Source organism: Chiloscyllium plagiosum, chromosome 6 (genome assembly GCF_004010195.1).
Source record: "Chiloscyllium plagiosum isolate BGI_BamShark_2017 chromosome 6, ASM401019v2, whole genome shotgun sequence".
NCBI classification, from domain to species: domain Eukaryota; kingdom Metazoa; phylum Chordata; class Chondrichthyes; order Orectolobiformes; family Hemiscylliidae; genus Chiloscyllium; species Chiloscyllium plagiosum.
The window spans coordinates 106,438,590-106,456,537 of NC_057715.1; the positions used below are offsets into that span (position 1 = coordinate 106,438,590).

General features: G+C 41.0%; 1 protein-coding gene across 2 annotated transcripts; it reads right to left on the reverse strand.

Moving 5' to 3' along the window:
- Positions 1-615: 615 nt before the first annotated feature.
- LOC122550915 (P2Y purinoceptor 8-like) lies at positions 616-14,097 on the reverse strand. Of its 2 annotated transcripts, XM_043692353.1 has the most exons (3): positions 14,013-14,097; positions 6,067-6,156; positions 616-3,379 (listed from the first exon to the last, which is right to left on the reverse strand). In XM_043692353.1, the coding sequence occupies exon 3, from the start codon at positions 3,294-3,296 to the stop codon at positions 2,337-2,339; it is 960 nt and encodes a 319-aa protein (XP_043548288.1). In that variant the 5' UTR covers positions 3,297-3,379; positions 6,067-6,156; positions 14,013-14,097; the 3' UTR covers positions 616-2,336. The 2 variants fall into 2 exon arrangements, with proteins under 2 accessions (XP_043548288.1, XP_043548289.1); XM_043692354.1 differs by lacking the exon at positions 6,067-6,156 and having other exon boundaries at positions 14,013-14,068.
- Between the last annotated feature and the right edge of the window lie 3,851 nt (positions 14,098-17,948).

The window sequence follows — 17,948 nt, forward strand, 5'->3', positions numbered from 1 at the left end:
CCACTTTTGCATGCAATTCTGGTCTCCTTCCTATTAGAAGGATGTTTTGAAACTTGAAAGAGTTCAGAAAAGATTTACAAGGATATTGCCAGGGTTGGAGGATTTGAGCTAGAGGGAGAGGTTGAATAGGCTAGGGCTATTTTCCCTAGAGCTGAAAATGTGTTACTGGAAAAGTGCAGCAGGTCAGGCAGCATCCAAGGAGCAGGAGAATCGACGTTTTGGGCATGAGCCCTTCTTCAGGAATCTCCAGCATCTGCAGCCCTCACTTTCTCCTCCTATTTTCCACAGAGCATTACAGGCTGAGAGCTGACCTTATAGAGGTTTATAAAATCATGAGGGGCATGGATAGGGTAAATAGACAAGGTCTATTCCCTGGGATCGAAGAGTCCAAAACTAGAGGGTATAGGGTGAGAGCGGAAAGATATAAAAGAGACCTAAAGGGCAACCTTTTCATGCAGAGGGTGGTGTGTGTGTGTGTGTGGAATGAGCTGCCAGAGGAAGTGATGGAGGCTGGTAAAATTGCAACGTTTAAAAGGAATCTGGATGGATATATGAATAAGAAGGGTTTGGATGGATATGGGCCAGGTGCTGGCAGGTGGGATTAGATTGGGTTGGGATATCTGGTTGGCATGGACGAGTTGGACCAAAGGTCTGTTTTCGTGCTGCACATCTCTATGACTTTATGATTCTAGTTAGTGATGCTTGTACCTTTACGGATGCAATTCTGAAGCTGTCTAATTATTTTGCAAAAAACCATATTTCCAAATGAGAGCTCTCCAACTGAAAACTGAAAGGAAGGTTGATGATCTCAGATTGTAGACAGAGTCTTCATGAATTTAGTCCTGCAGACTGTCAGCATCATTACCAACAGTAGGATTTCTTGTATGCCATTTTTGCTTATCTTCCAGAGCTAGAACAAGTCACATCAAAAAGAACAAATGTAATGTCACTCAAAAGGTCATGTTCATTGGTGTCACTTCTAGCAATTCATCAATTACAAATGGGATTTCCTTAGGAACTGCATTTTGCCGTGGTGAAGTATCATACAATTAAAAAATATGCAGAAGCAACGTTTCCAGGTGGACTTTATAACAGTTTGATATGAGACCCTGGCCTAGTTAATACTTATTGTCAGTTAACATCATCTCATGTTTTTTAGAAATATCTACAACTGCTTGTTTGAATCAGTTCTGATTATTGTCATGTAGATCGACAAGGGAACCACTGAACTAGTACCCTCCTACAAATAGCAATGACTGGTAAATCTGATTTCTTTTAATTGAATCGACTAAGAATGGAATGATGATGAGGACATTCCTGCTTTTCCACAAAGAGTGTTGAAGAATTTTTAACATCCTCACAAATGGGCTGTGGGGATCTTCTGAAACATTGGAATTGAGGAACATCAGAACAGGAATAGGCTATTCCATCCCTCAAGCCTATTCCACCATTCAATGAGATCATAGCTGATCTGTGATCTAACTCGATGTGTCTGGTTATGATCCATATCCCCTAGAAATAGGAGTAGCAGCAGACCATTCAGCCCTTCGAGCCTGCTCCACCAATCAGAATGATTATGGTTGATCCTTTATCTCAATGCCATGTTCTTGTTTTCTCGCCATATCCTTTGGTGACTTAATAATCTCTTTCTTGACTATGTGGGATATATAGAATGTATATCTTGAACAGGAACTCTGATGATGTAGCTCTCCTTGATGATACAGTCACAATCTTCAGTGGAAGCACTCAGAATCAAAGGTATTCAACTAGCCAGATGAAGACCTGCAGCAACTAGTAAAACAATTTAATGTTTGTTTCCTTTCGTTGCTTTACCAATATTCTCACTTTCAGAACACCTCATAATGTCCCTCCCTCAAATTTTCACTCAGTCTGTGTGAGCTTAGACAATAAATGTTGGCAGATTATTCTTGATGGATCTCATGTCCATATTTGGTTCTATTCACAGAGTGAGATGAGGAAGGAGTTGGTGTGGGAGGGTGTGGGAGGGAGTGGGGGGAGTTGAGGTGTTGGTGATGTGGGTGCTTTCCAGGGGTGACACAGGACAATAAGTCAGGAGTGAAAATCCTTCTTATACTTCCCTCCCTAATCCACTGTTGTTGAGACCAACTATAATACAGTGGACAGACCAACTCAATGGACTGAAAGTAAACCATAATCTTGCTGAGTCTTCATGGCCCAGTTGTAGGTGGGCTTAACATGTAGGGAATATCTTGGAGATTTATTTTTGAGTTTTTCCTGAATAGTGGACTTGGTCCCTTGATAAAGCCAGTTATTTTGCAAAGTCCAAATGGAGACTAATCTCAATGTCAGAACCTCTACTGTGCTGTTTGACTGAATGACTGTTGCCTACCTATTAAACGGTGGAAAAGGTTTTGGAAGTCTGTTGAAGCAAAACAAAAAATAAATGGGTTGAGACAACTGTTCAAACAGCTTAGTGACAGGGTCAGCTTATAGGCTGTGTAGCATCCTGTGTCATACAGAAGTCTCCATATAATGTGGATTAAGAGAGTGATGTTGTTGGGGGCAAAGCATGTGACAAAGACCAAGAGCACAATAGCAGCTAAACAAATAGCTCGCTTTTTCTGCTCACTTTGAGCGATGTGAGAGGTTTGGGAGAGCTTTAGTATTACTAGTGTGTAACATGAGACGATAATGGTAAATGGGATCAGAAACAGCAATACAAACAGAGTGAAGAGGAACAACCCCCATGCATTATTGTTGGGAAGCATGTCTCTTTTAAGAACATCAAAGCAAGTGGTAATGTTGAGCGGCTGGACTTCAAATGTTAAATCACTGTATTCCAAGGGCAACAAAACTACGATTAAAATTAACCATATCCCAAAACAAATAGTCACTGCATGTGGTTTTTTCCACCCTTGAGTGTACCACATTGGGTGTGCCACCCCAATATAGCGCTCAACACTGATGCAAGTCATTGTCAAAATGGAGCAGTACATATTGACATAAAACAAGGTGGTAACAAATGTACAGAGGCTCTTGCCAAAGGCCCAGTTATTGTCGTTCAAGTGATATGCAATCTGGAAGGGGAGGAAAAAAGCAAGCAGGATGTCAGCAATGGTCAGGTTGATCATGAAGATGACCAAAGGAGTCTTTGGGTGGGTGTGGAAGCAAAGTAGCCAGAGGGAGATTCCGTTGCCAGGTAAACTGATGAGGATGATGGCTAGGTAAACAGTGGGGAGGGTGATTCTGATTACAGCACTGCCCAGCATTTCCAGGGTCTCATCATCCAATGTTACGTTCATCACCATGTCCATGCTGTCTTGTACCTCACTGGCCACTCGGAGAATAAGAATAGGCTCTCATCGAGCCAGAGTAATGGAAACGTGGATGGGTTTTACTAAGAAGTTAAACACAAAGTTATTTACACTCATAACCAACAGTCAATAAATACATGCAAATCATGAAATCCAGTCTGCTTGCTAAAATGCTGAATGATATTTAGATTTGATCCTACAGGCAAGCTATCTCTCAGGAACCAGAAAAAAATCACCATTCTTTAGTAAGGGCCTGGATAATGAATGGCAGACAAGCAGGAGGCTGGAAAAACACAGCAAGCCAGGCAGCATCAGGAGGTGGAGAAGTCAACGTTTCATGTGTAACCCTTCTTCAGGACTGGGGGTGGGAGTAAGGGGAGTTGCAGATAAAGGGTGTGGAGGGGGCACCGTGATGAGGTGGTAATAGGTGAATGCAGGTAGAGGGTATGACCTGGTTGGTCAATGGGAGGAATGCATCCAATTGGTGGCTAGAAGGAAGGGTCGATGAGAAGGGTTGGGAAGGGAGGGGTTGGGAAGGGAGTTAGAGCGTTGGAAGGGACATTAATTGAAATTAGAGAACTCAATGTTAAGTCCTCCAGGTTGTAGGCTGCCCAGGTGGAAGATGAGATGTTCCTCCTATTTGCGGTTTGATTTGTTGTGGCAATGGAGGAGGCCAAGGATGGTCAAGTCCGAAAGGGAGTGGGAAAGGGGAATTAAAATGGGCAGTGACTGGGAGCTCAGGGTGACCCCTACAGGCCCAGCTGAGATGCTCAGTGAAACATACCCTTAGTTTATGTTTGGTCTCCCTGATGTAGAGAAGACCAGGTGAGACAGAGGTTCACCTGCCTCTTCTCCAACCTACTTTACTGCACCCGGTGCTCCCGATGTGGTCTTCTCTACATCAGGGACCCAAACATAAACTCAGGACACATTTTGCTGAGCATCTCAGCTGGGCCTTCAGGGGCCAATCTGACCTCCCAGTCACCGCCCACTTTAATTCCCCTTCCTGCTCTCTTTCCGACATGACCATCCTTGGCCTCGTCCATTGCCATATTGAATCAGACTGCAAATTGGAGGAACAAAGCCTCATCTTCTGCCTGGACAGCCTACAGTCCGGAGGACTCAACATTGAGTTCTCCAATTTCAAATAACCTCCCTTCCCATCATCAGACTCCCTTTCCAGCCCCTTCCCTCTTTTCTGCTATCAACCTTTCCTTCCAGCCACCAACTGGATTCATTCCTCCCATTGGGAGAAAGTGAGGACTGCAGATGCTGGAGACCAGAATTGAAAAGTGTGGTGCTGGCAAGGTGCAGCAGGCCAGGCAGCATCCGAGGAGCAGGAGAATCGACATTTCGGGCATAAGCCCTCCTTATGAATAAAGGTTACACCCAAAATATTGACTTCTCTACCTCCTGATGCTGCCTGGCTTGCTGCATTGTTCTTGCCTCCTGCCTGTCTACCTTGGATTCCAGCATCTGTAGTTCTTTTTGACTCGAGATAGTGAATGGTGCCAGGTTATTTCTAGGGATGTCCGAACCAATTTATTGGCTAAATCCAACGCTTTTTTTTTAACTAAGTCCAAGTTTCACCAAGGTTTTCGATTCTCACTGTGAGGCTGAGAAAGGTTTCTAATTTTGCTTCAAGATGTTTTATTATGTCAAAGCGTACTACAGGTAGTTCTTCTATAACATGATGGTTGTATTCTTGTGCAACCCCGCATTCTAGAAACATTGCACTTTAGAAACAGCGCTTAAAGTGTTTGTGACATAATCACGGAACAGCCAACACACAATTTAAAAGTTCGTGCTTTCGAAACAGTGTTCCTAATTCATCAATCATGTTACAGCGAATTCACGTTAACGGAACATGAGTTATAGCAGAATGATCTGTATATAATTATAATGATTCCTGATGAAGGGCTTTTGCCCGAAACGTTGATTTTACTGCTCCTCGGATGCTGCCTGAACTGCTGTGCTTTTCCAGCACCACTCTAATCTAGACTCTGGTTTCCAGCATCTGCAGTCATTGTTTTTACCCTGTATATAATTATAAGTCTTACTTACATTTGAACACAACTCACACTCCTGGTCAAAGTTATGGGTTATATGTCTAGATGATACTCTAGTAATATCAATCTAATCAATGCCAAATTGGATAGCAAAGATTCTGTCATTACAAGAAATTAGAATGTAAATATTTAACTTACTTTAATTATTAACACTAACTGTAAAAAAGCAATTATAGGAATAAATAAAGGCCAATCAAAGGCTTGAACATTTTCTGCCTTTCAGTCAGATCATCACTGTTATTACACAAGTCAGCTTTCCATTGACAAAATGATAGAGCAGTTTAATACATTTCCCTTCCCTTTTCAAGAATAATTTGTTGACAATTAGCTGTTGTTTAGTTTCTGCACCATGGAACCAGATTTATAACATCTGCCCCAAAGCGTGGGCTTACTGAAGTCCACAGCAAATTTAAGGAATGGCAATTGTTGGGAAATCATGATTTTGGAAATTGTTGGGAAATCATGATTTTGCTTTCTTTGCAATATGCCAATTTTGATCCCTCAATATATTCCAAAATTCTGTCCTCTACCATGTAGAAGGACTCAAGGAGCAGATACACAGGAACAGCACCTGCAATCTCCTCGCTAAGCCATCCACTATCCTCACTTGGTATTATATAACCACTCCTTTACTGATGGACCAAATTTCTGAAATGCTTTTGCTAAAAGCAATATATGAACAGTCCAAGAAGACAACTCACCAACACCTTCTCAAAGGCAATTAATGACAGGCAAGAAATACTGGCTGAGACATCCTAGGAATAAATACTGCTTGAAATACTGCCGACATCCTAGGAATAAATAAGAAAAACATATATTTTCTGTGTTATTGTGGGAAGCTTGTTATTTAAAGCTTTTATTGTTCCTTTCCCATTCTTGTTTAAATTTCATTGATATTACTGAGTCCCATCAATCAATCCTGAAGAAGGGCTTATGCCCGAAACGTCGATTCTCCTGTTCCCTGGATGCTGCCTGACGCTTTTCCAGCAACACATTTCCAGCTCTGATCTCCAGCATCTGCAGACCTCACTTTCCCATCAATCACATAACTGGTGGTAAATGCAGCTGTGAATGACAATGTTGAAGTCCATAAGCAGACAACGTCAGCATGTTTTTCAGCATTTAAATTATGTTGACTTGACAATGTAGCAGCATATCTTGTTGGCTTTGTTTCCTGGAATAGCAAGTGATTGATTGCCCAATAACCCTGGCATAAGAGATTCATTTCCTTGTCTTCCTCTGATCAGAACCACAGATTTTGTGCTGCACTGAGTTTACTGTTTTTATACTAATACAGAGTGCATTGCACATAAAATGTTTGGTTTAGGCCTCCAACAAACAGCTGCAATTTAATTTGCTTTGTCATACAATAGCACAACTGGTAGTACAAAGGAAACTAAACTGTCAGTACCAAAATGAGGTAAAATTATGGGGAAGAAGAATGAAAGAGGGTTGATATTTCAAAATGCTTGAAGAGGCAGGATGGACCGAATGGTTGCTTTGTGTGCTTTCTAATACAATGTCAAAAGTCACATGACTCCAGGTTATAGTTCAACAGGTTTATTTGAAATCGCGTGCCTTTGGAACCCCGCTCTTTCCTCAGGCAGTTAAGTGAGAGAGAATACATCAGGCGAGGAATTTATAAGTAAAAGATCAAAGGGTCAGACAATTTATGTGAATGTATTGGACAAATCTAGATGGCTATTAAGTCTTTAATCAGAAAACGGAGGTGTAGATTTCAATCGATGAACATGCAAATCCCAGAATTTCTTTCAAGTCACTGTCCCAAGAGAGCTTCAGGTTTTATCAGAATAAAGATCACACCTCTGGTTTGTATTTTAGTTGTGAGGCCATGTTTCAAGTCAGACTGGTTTTATTTCCAAAGTAGGAATTTATAAAATGCCACATTAATTGGCTGCCTACACATCGTGTGCTTTTTGAACAAAATAGAAGGTTAGCCTCACAAGGAAGCATGGACTCAGCCAGAGTAGTTGGGAGATGGTGAGAGTGCCTAATCAAGATGCAAGGGTTCCCTGAAGACTTTTAAAATTAGTGAAAATGAATATGGCCTCAGCTGTGGGGTTGAGTTAACAGCTCAGCCTACACCTTACTGAAACTTCTAACTATCCTCCCTCCAAAACCACGTCTGCGCAGCTTCTCGGTTTTTGACAACTGTTTCTGCTTGTTAATAAGTTTGGAACTAGGGAGCACACGAGATAGCCAGCTTCATGTCAAATACCAAACTTCACAAGAATTTGCTGATACATAGAAAATAAAATTATTTTCCCTGGAAATGCAATTAACACAATTAAGGAGTCATTTGAGAGAAGGGAAGAGAGTGATTATGGGGGCTGGTTTGAGGATGTCAGTGAAATGGGACAAAAATACACCTGGAGTATAAACTGGCAAAGGAAAGCTGTGATGAATGTCCAGTTTCTGAACTGCAGATTCGATATAAAATTAGACATTAAATTTCTGGCAATGATGACATCCATGTTAGAAATAAATCTGAAAGCAATCCAATGAGTAAATCTAAAAGGTCTAAGTACAGTTCTGAGTTTAAGCAAGAACTGCACTCAAACTGTAAAGATACATTCTTATTTGAGATGCCATCCAATTTCCTTTTAAGTGCTACTATTGAATCTGCTTTCAGCACCCTCTTTGTCAGTGGATTTCAGACCATAATGATTCAGAGTGCGCAAAGACTTGCCTGAATGAGTGCAACTCAAACAACACTCCAGCAGCTTGATATCATTGAGAGTAAATAAGCTCCATATAACTGAAGTATAGCATCTCATCATCCCATTAACCCTCTTGATTATGTGCTGCACCAGCAAACTAACATTTTGTGACACATGCATAGGAGCACCTAAATCCATTCTGCATGGAATATCCATTAAAGTGAAAGTCTATTTTTGTTAATCTTCCTGCCATCATGAACAGCGTCACATTTTCACATATGTTGAATTTTTGTCAATTCATTCAACCTATCTATTTTGTTGTGGAATAAAACAAAGCACTGTAGATGCAAAAGATCTGAAATGAAAACCAAAATTGCTGGAGAAACACAGTAGGTCTGGCAACATCGATGAAGAGTAAAAAGAATTAATGTTTCAGGTCCAGTATCCAGTGCAGAACTGTTCTGAAGGAGGGTCACTGGACACATAATTTTAACTCTGATTTCTCTTCCAGATACTGTCAGACTACTGAGTTTCTCCAGCAAGTTTCTGTTTTTGTTCTCCTCACAAGATACTTTCCTATCTATTTTAGTGCCTTCTGCAAATTTTGCAACCATGGCTCACATCTCCCTTATCAAAATCATTGATAAAAACCTAGTTCCCAGCACAGGACTCTACTCATTAATTCTTGCCAATCACAGAAAGATCTACTCTTGCATGCTGTCTGTTTTCTGCCAACCCGCCAATTCTCTAGCCACTGAGTTCTTACATTACTGTCTAATGTTTTAAGTGGCACCTTGTCAAATGCCTTCTAGAAATCCAGGTGCCGCAGTGCATCTACAAGTTTCCCTTTATCCACAGTTGGTGTAGAGTGATGGGCAATAAAAGCTGGCATTGCTATAGATGACCTGGTCCCAATAATGCATTTTAAAACTTGTGTGCATTTGTTACAAGTTTAACTTTCAACAATTTGTCTATCTATATTCTCTGGGGTCATTTCTAATTCACAGCTAACTTGTCAATTCTGTGGTTTAGTGTTCATGAAAGCACTCTCAAGTGCTAAGCACAAGGTCCAGGCTGGAGGAATGCTGTTCTGTGGGAGGTGTTATCTTGCAGATGAGGTGTTAAATTGAGGCTTTGACTTCTCCTGCAGTTTGCATTACATTTTCTCATTCTCTGTCTTTACTTTTCTTACACCCTTAAATATTTCTCATGCATTCTCCTGAGTCTTGATTATATTCTGTACTTGGCAAAAGTGAGGACTGCAGATGCTGGAAACCAGAGTTTGGATCAGAGTGTTGCTGGAAAAGCACAGCAGGTCAGGCAGCATCCGAGGAGCGGGAAAATCGATGTTTCGGGCAAAAGCCCATTCTGTATTTGTCATTTGTCAATCTTTCTCCCCTTGTCTAATTTTAACTTCTATTTTACTTTGTTATCCAGGGATATTCCAGCTTTGCATAACCCATTTTTAATCCTTATGCATAAATATTTTGTTTTTAAGTGAATTACTTCTGCCTTGTAGGACTGACATTGCTCATTCCTTGTTTTCCTAATCAATATTTAGTTCCTTTTTTTTCAAATGATTAAAGCTGTTCCTTTTTCAGTTAGACATTTCCAGCTTTGCTTTACTTTCTCTTTCCTTTTCTATAATTAGGTGGCAGGTCTGCCAGCATCTGTGGAGAGAAAGTTAAAATTTCAAGTCTAATGTCCCTTCTTCAGGAGTTCAGAAATTCTGAAGAAGGGTCACTGGACTCAAAAAGTTAACTCTGACAGCTATGGCTGTAATTAAGTGAGTGACAAAAATCAAAGATGTCCATGAGCTCAGAATTGGAGGTGAGGCAAGGTTGTAGGCCTAGGGAATGCTGCAAAGATGAAATACAGTAAAGTCCTTCAGGGATTTGAAAACATGGATATTATGTTGCTCATCCAATTATCAAAGTAGGAATGCAAGTAGTAACAGAATAAAGTCTTATGTAGAAGGAGTAGCGATGAGTTGGAGGGAAAAATCACAGACAAGTATTACCATGATTTTGGAATATGGGTATATTAATGTGCTGTAAATAAGTCTGACGAGCTGTAAGCACAAGTTACAACATGGAGTTGTGATACAATATCCACATCAGAGACTTAAACATGCTTAAACATGGCCAGGTTTGGGAACTAATTCATAGAAGAGTAGGAACAGACTTCAGTTTACCTTACCTAAACTGGAAGGAAAATGATTGTGAAAGGAGGGTTAATACAGACTTGTAACACTCTTTCTCAGTGTCCTGGTTTTTATAAAGATGAAGAACACCTCCCAGCTTAGCCAAAGTTATGCAAATTATGCCGATTCTAAATGTTCCGCTCCAACATGGCACCCACCATTTTCTCCAGGGGAGAAGAGAATTGTGTCATATTGTACATATTAGAATCCCTACGGGGTGAAAGCAGGCCATTTGGCCCAACAAGTCCACACCAACCTTCCGAAGAGTATCCCATCCAGACCCATTCCCCTACACCAATTACTCTACATTTCCCCTGACTAATGCACCTAGCCTACACATCCCTGAACACATAGGGCAAGTCAGCATGGCCAATTCACCTAACTTTTGGATTGTGGAAGGAAACCGGAGCAACCGGAGGAAACCCACACAGATACAAGGAGAATGTGCAAACTCCACACAGACAGTTGCTCGAGGTTGGAATCGTAACCGGGTCCCTGGCGCTTTGAGGCAGCAATGCTAACCACTGAGCCACCATTTCGTCCACATATTTGTGTTCACAGATCAAAGTTTTGCTCATGGGATGTACAAAACATTACCTGTGGGTATTTATACTTTTCAGGAGAAGGTCTAAAGCTGCCAGTCGTATTTGGAGTGTTAGGGTACCTTTTTGGACAGGAAGGGTAGTCTTATGGATAGGTCCATGGACACCATTGGTAAAGGTAACATGTCCTTTGGGAGAAGCACAGAGCACTTTGGGAAATGTCGAGTACGTTTTAGGAGAGTTCAATTGTCCACTGGAATTGTTAAAAAAATAGACACGGGTTTGTGTAAAAAGTGGGTAAAATGGTTGGAACTGTCAATCTAATAGGAGCTGTCAAGCTGCCAAGAGAACTGGCAAGCTTCAAAATAAGCATCAGATGTTCTATTGTGTTGGTAACATATGTCCTCCATCTATCATTACAGAATTTGAGCTATATAACTGATTTCACAACTTAATCATTAATAAAGTGCAGAGCCTGCCTATTCACAGCTTGATTTGCAGCTCAAAAGGCTTTTAATATCTTTGATAGAACATAGAACATAGAACATAGAAGAATACAGCGCAGTACAGGCCCTTCGGCCCTCGATGTTGCGCCGATCCAAGCCCACCTAACCTACACTAGCCCACTATCCTCCATATGCCTATCCAATGCCCGCTTAAATGCCCATAATGAGGGAGAGTCCACCACTGCTACTGGCAGGGCATTCCATGAACTCACGACTCGCTGAGTAAAGAACCTATCCCTAACATCTGTCCTATACCTACCCCCCCTTAATGATGTAGGGCTAATAAAGACAAATGCTTGTTTTTATAAGGGCACACTTAGATGATGTGAAATGTAATGGTTCTTTTGCGAGGGAAAGCTTTTCTTTTAAATGCTGACCTTTTTTTCCTAACTCCTGGGATGTGGGCATTACCGGCAAATTAGTGCCCATTCCTAGTTGCTGCGTTTTTCCAGCAATTTCTGTTTTCATTCTCCTCACAAGATACTTCCCTATCCATCCTTGTGTCATCTGCAAATTTTGCAACCATGACTTTCATCCCCTTTATCAATGTCATTGACAAAACTTGTAAAAACCTGGTACCCAGCACAATTTCTGTTCTTTTTTGTCTCTGCATTTCTTATAGAATTCATTCTTAATGGTGTACATGAAAACAATGTATCATATTCATGTTAAAATATAGTCAGAAGTCACATAACACTGAGTTAAAGTGTAATATTATTTGAAATCACAAGCTTTCAGAGTGCTGTACCTTCATCTGATGAAGGAGCAGTGCTCCGAAAGCTTGTGATTATAAATAATATTGGACTATATCCTGTTGTTGTGTGACTTCTGACTTTGCCCATCCCAGTCCAATACCACCACCTCAACATCATATTATAATATAAGTAAATTCTACAGTTTTGGATTCCTAGCAAGTGGCAATGTATACATTATGATTAAATTACTTACAGTGTGGAAACAGACCCTTCGGCCCAACTAGTCCACACCGACCCTCCGAAGAGCAACCCACCCAGACCCCTTCCCCTAACACTATGGGCAATTTAGCATGGCCAATTCACGTAACCTGCACATCTTTGGACTGTGGGAAGAAACCGGAGCAAACCCACGCAGACATGGGGAGAAGGTGCAAACTCCACAAAGATAGTTGCCTGAGGCAGGAATTGAACCCAAGTCTCTGGCACTGTGAGGTAGTAGTGCTTGCCACTGTACCGCCCCGGTGTCAAGCACCTTTGTAATTTTAAATACCACAATCAGATCATTTCTTAATCTTCTCTTTTTGGAGATATGATCTCCAGTGTATCAATTTTTCTTGATAACTATATCCTTTCCATTCTCGCTAATTTTTTGTGAATGTTTTCAAACTTCCTTTGACGTTTCTGTTGATCTTTCAAAAATACAGAGACTTGAACTTTGTTCACTATCCTGAGTGAATCTTACTGTATTGTGCAACTGCCTGGAAATGTTCGAATAAAACATTTCCAGTGCAAAACAGAATCAAAGGGTCACGTAAAAACAAAATATTGCGGATGATGGAAATCAGATAATAGATCGTAGGCCCAAAATATTAACTCTCAATCAATCATTCTCCTCAAATGCTGTCAGACCTCCTGAGTAGTTTCAGCATTTTCTAGTTTAATAAAGGTTCCTAATCCAGTTCTAATGTAGAAGGTGGCCAGTCTGCCCATTGAGACTCACTGGTCACCTGTAAGAACGATTCAGTCAATCCCATTCCCCTGTTACCCACAGCTTTTCATTGAATCCCTACAGTTTAGGAGTAGGGCCATCAAGTTCGAACCAACCTTCCAAAGAGCATCCCACCCAGACCCAACTCCTGAATTCTCCCCCTGCCTAAGCCACTTTGCCTGCACATAACAGGGCAACTTAGCATGGCCAAACCATCTTATCTGCATACCTTTGGACTGTGGGAGGAAACCACAGCACCTGCAGGAAACCCATGCAGACAGAGGGAGAATATGTAAACTCCACACAGACAGTTGCCCAAGGTTGGTATTGAACCTGGGACCATAGCGCTGTGAGGCAGGTGCAGACCACTGAGCCACTCTGCCATTCTGTTTTGAAAGCTGTGAGTAAATCTACCTCCATACCCTTCCAAAAGCAACTTCTCAATGCCCTGGTTCTAATATTAAGATAATTAATTAAACCTTCAGGTACTGTTATCCTGCACCAGAGGAAATCGTTTTTGTCTATCTGCTCTAACAATCCTTTAATCATTTCAAGCAGATCAATTAAATGAACATTTACTTTTCTGTACATGAGAGAATTGCCTAATTCACGTAACCTGCTCTCAAAATGTAACTCATTAAGCCCTGAATTCCTCATTTACAGTGGGAAATCAGCTGATGACCATTACTTGGTTCTGTTTAGTGACACTGATCCATCAAGTTCACTCAGAGCTGTTCATTGTAAAAATATGATCTGCATCCCACCCAAAATGAGTAGATTCTAGTTGTGGTAACTTGCCTCCAGATTCAACAGACATCTCACAGAATATAATAAACAGTGACTAAAGTGCTACAGATCAGAAACAAAATAACATTTTAATCGCTTCTTATTGCATCTCCAGTTGTTGCTCATTTGTTCACACTGGATTTAGTTCTGCGCAATACTAGATACAATCCAATCAGCTCTCAGATTAATTGAAAGATAGTGATAGCACATATTTAGTAATGAATGAACAGCAATGCTGCTGCTTACCTGATTCATGTCACTGTAAAGCGTGCTGGCTGCTAACATACACTGGTTAGAACAAGGAGAGTACATGCCAGAGCAGAAAACCCACAGGAAATGACAGGGCAAGCCACACAATTTTCCTCATAATGAAGTCAGTCGAATAACAAATCAAATAACTGCAGAATAGTTGGTGTTAATACTTGCTTTGTGTCTGTATTTCTCCCGTATGAAGCCATAAACCTTGCCATTTACTTAAAGAAAATGTAATCCTTCCTCCAACAATCTGCCTCTGCAGTATGAAACACTCACACCTGCTGGATTTCTTGAGGACCATTGACCTCATTATAATCCCTGTCTAAACATGGACAAAAAAGCTAAACTTGGAAGGTGAAGTGAGAGTGACTGCCCTTGACACCGAGACTGCAATTGAGCGAATGTGGCATCGAGGAACCCATGCAAAACTGGAATGGGAATTGAGGTGGGGGGGTGGGTTGGAGGTGGAGGTGGGAGATCTTTCTACAAAGAGGACTATGATTTAAGTAAAGAAATTAGCACAGACAAAGAAGAGGTTCTGAGTGGCCTCACAGCCTTAAAGGTAGATTAGTGTGGTGCTGGAAAAGCACAGCAGGTCAGGTAGCATCCGAGGAGCAGGAGAATCAATGTTTCAAGCAATAGTCCTTCATCAGAAACCCGATTCTTTAGTGTTCTGTTTTGACACCATCACCTTGATCACTTGTTATTATCTCTACTTTAGATAGTTTGTACAATTTTTGATTGCTCATTACTTTGGTTAGACCTTCGTCATATAGCTGTGATGTCTTCTGACTTTGTAATACTGACTGGCCTGTAGTTTCCTGATTTATTTCTTGCTCCCTTCTTGAATAGCAATAACACATTGGCTCTCCTCCAGTCCTCTGGCATCTCTGTAGTGGCTAGAACACAGGACATTATGATGGGGTTACACGTAGAATGGCATGAATTCAAGATCATGGTGAAGGCCATCCTTATGAGTACGGAACTTGGCTATTGATTGTTACCTTGGTTAGACCATCATCACACAACTCTGATGCCTGTTACATTATTCCAGCCATTTGGTTTATCTCTCGCACCATCTTATTTTTGATTTTTTATAATTATCTCTCTGCCTTAATCCCTTAGGTCATCCCTTCACTTGTTATTTAGCAATTGACACTTTACTCACACCAATTGACATTCTTGATCACCTGCAAAGACTGGTCACCTGAGTGATCACCTGTTATTCAGCCTGTCAACACACCACTCGCACCATTTGTACTTAGCTGCTGACACTCTTAATTTCCTGCAATTATCTTGCCATTATCTCTCCGCCTATATATTCCATGCCTGTGTGCTCCTCTCTACTTCAGCTGACATAAGAGCAACGCTCTGAAAGCTTGTGATTTCAAATAAACCTGTTGGACTATAAACTGATATTGTGTGACTTCTGACTTTGTCCACCCCAGTTCAATACCGGCATCTCTCCATTCTGGATAACCTCAGTAATGTGGAAACTATTGGAAGTAGTTCTGAGGGACAGAGTTAATCTGCATTTGTACAGACAGGGATTAAAGGGGCAGTTATGTCTGACTAACTTGACTGAATATTTCAAAGGGGTGCCAGGCATGTTGATGAGGGCAATGTATTATTGGATTCTACTTGGACTTCAGCAAGGCCTTTGATAAGGCCATGTTTGGGGTATTGATAGTAAAAGTAAGAGCCCATGTGATTCAAATGGATTTGGCTGTCTGGATCCAGAATTGACTGAGTTGCAGAAAGCAGAGGGTGCTGGGAAAGGGAGGTATTTGTGACTGGGAACCTTTGTCCAGTGGGATACTGCAAGGATTAATGTTTTGGCCCTATTGCTTGTGTTATATACAAACTATTCAGACTTGAAAGTAGAAGAGTTGATCAGTAAGATTGTGATTGATATGAAAAAATTAGTAAACAGTGAAGAGGCTGGCATTAGATGACAGAAGGATATACACAGGCTGGTCACATGGGCTGATCAGTTTTAAATGGAATTCAATCCAAAGAGGTGTGAGGTAATGGATTTGGACAGGATAAACAAGGCCAAGGATTCTGCTCCTGTTTCTACTGGGTGCACCTTCCTACCGATCAAGGAATCTAAAACCCTCCCTTCTGCACCAACTCCTGAGCTTTGCCTTTATATGCCCTGTTCTCCTATTTCCATACCCACGAGCAAGTTTAAAGGATGATTCCTTTCAGAGCTTGGAAAATAGCTTCAGAGACACAGTTCATGGCATCAAGTACGTCTTGTGTTATTGAGACTTCCAACTTAGTCCGAGACCAGCTCAGAAAACAACCAGTCAGCTTCCTCTATTTAACAATGAAACTATGTAAACATTTAGCTGATAAATTTTTTTAAAAACCTGGGTTTTTCCAAAATGGGAGTGAATACATTCATCCCCCCACCAAATTGTCACAGATTTGTTCTAGCCCATGGGGTTATTTTGACACTTTTGATCTAACTAGGAGTGGAAATTGAGCCTGCAGACTGATCAGCACAAAATGTTAACATTGAACACATCCCCAGCTGCCCCAAGTCTACTCACTCCCACCGCACCCACTATTGTACTCCCTTTCAAATTCGGATTCACAATTACTTGTGGATGCTATTGTACTCTGACCCCACTGCTCATTTAATCTGTCATTCCCATATTTCCAGTTAATCGTGCCCCATAATCGCTCTCTGAAGGAAAAAACTCACTTCACATACCTGTTAGTATCCCTTTTCACCTCCAGTGCCAATGACTTTGGAAATTCTCAGCCCTTGTTGACTCTCCAAGTGGAGGCCAGGATTATCGTTACCTGTTTGACTCCCCCATCCCCCCACTTCTGGAGCTCCTGGTCTCCTTCAATTCACATGAAGTTCTACCCAACTATTTACAATTGCTGCCTCTGACTATCACCACTTCCTTAACAATCCAGCAAAGTGATGTTCATCCCTAGGCTCAAGATGCCTGCCTTCCCCAGGGCACTATTAACTGACCTTTGATAATCTGAGCATTGTTGATGAAAGCCTCAGTACAGACCATGATCCATCGCTCGGACTGACTTAACAACACAGCCTCAACTGCAACACTTTGGCTAATCTGTGTGGTTCTCCAGCAGTAAAACCTCACTCCTCCTGCTTCCTCTTTCTGAACTTAAATCTCAATTCTTCTGAATGGAGATGTTAAGCATTCTGTTCCAACATTCAAACTAAGCCAATAGCTTCATAGTCAGATGAAATCTCAGTAGTATAAACACTCCATCAATTAGCTCAAACAGTGGTTCTGCCAGACACTTGACTGTTGTCACATCTTTCTGGAACAGACACACTCAGGTCATTGTTCCAAATGACTTTTCAATTTGTGAAAAAAACCTTCACTGAACTTCACAATATCCAAATGCCTCCATTTTAAAGGTACAATTGCAACATTTAAGAGGCATTTGGATGGGTATCTGAATAGGAAGGGTTTGGAGGGATATGGACCGGGTGCTGTTTCCAAGCTGTACATCTCTATGATTCTATGACTCCAAAAATGCCGAATGGTAAAATATTATATTACACTTTCCATCACACACCCCCCCCCGAAAAGAAATGAAAATGAATCCTAAAGAGATTTTTTGTTTCATATCATTATTTTGTTATCACTGTATCTATATTGCAATAGCTGTCCTATTGACACTAAACACAACTTTTTTCATAACAAATATGTTTTACACAACCAAATGATCATGGCATTTGGTTTCCATTATGCTTGTTGTCTACAAAACATCCACGATAACATTATCCTTATCGGATACGTGGGTGAATTGTAAAGTGTATGTTGTTATATTAAACAAAAATAAAATAACCTTTGAATTCTGTCACAGATTTGCTCAAAAAAGAAATGAATTGTTGCCCTTAGAGGAAAAAAAAATCTCTTTTGAGTTGCT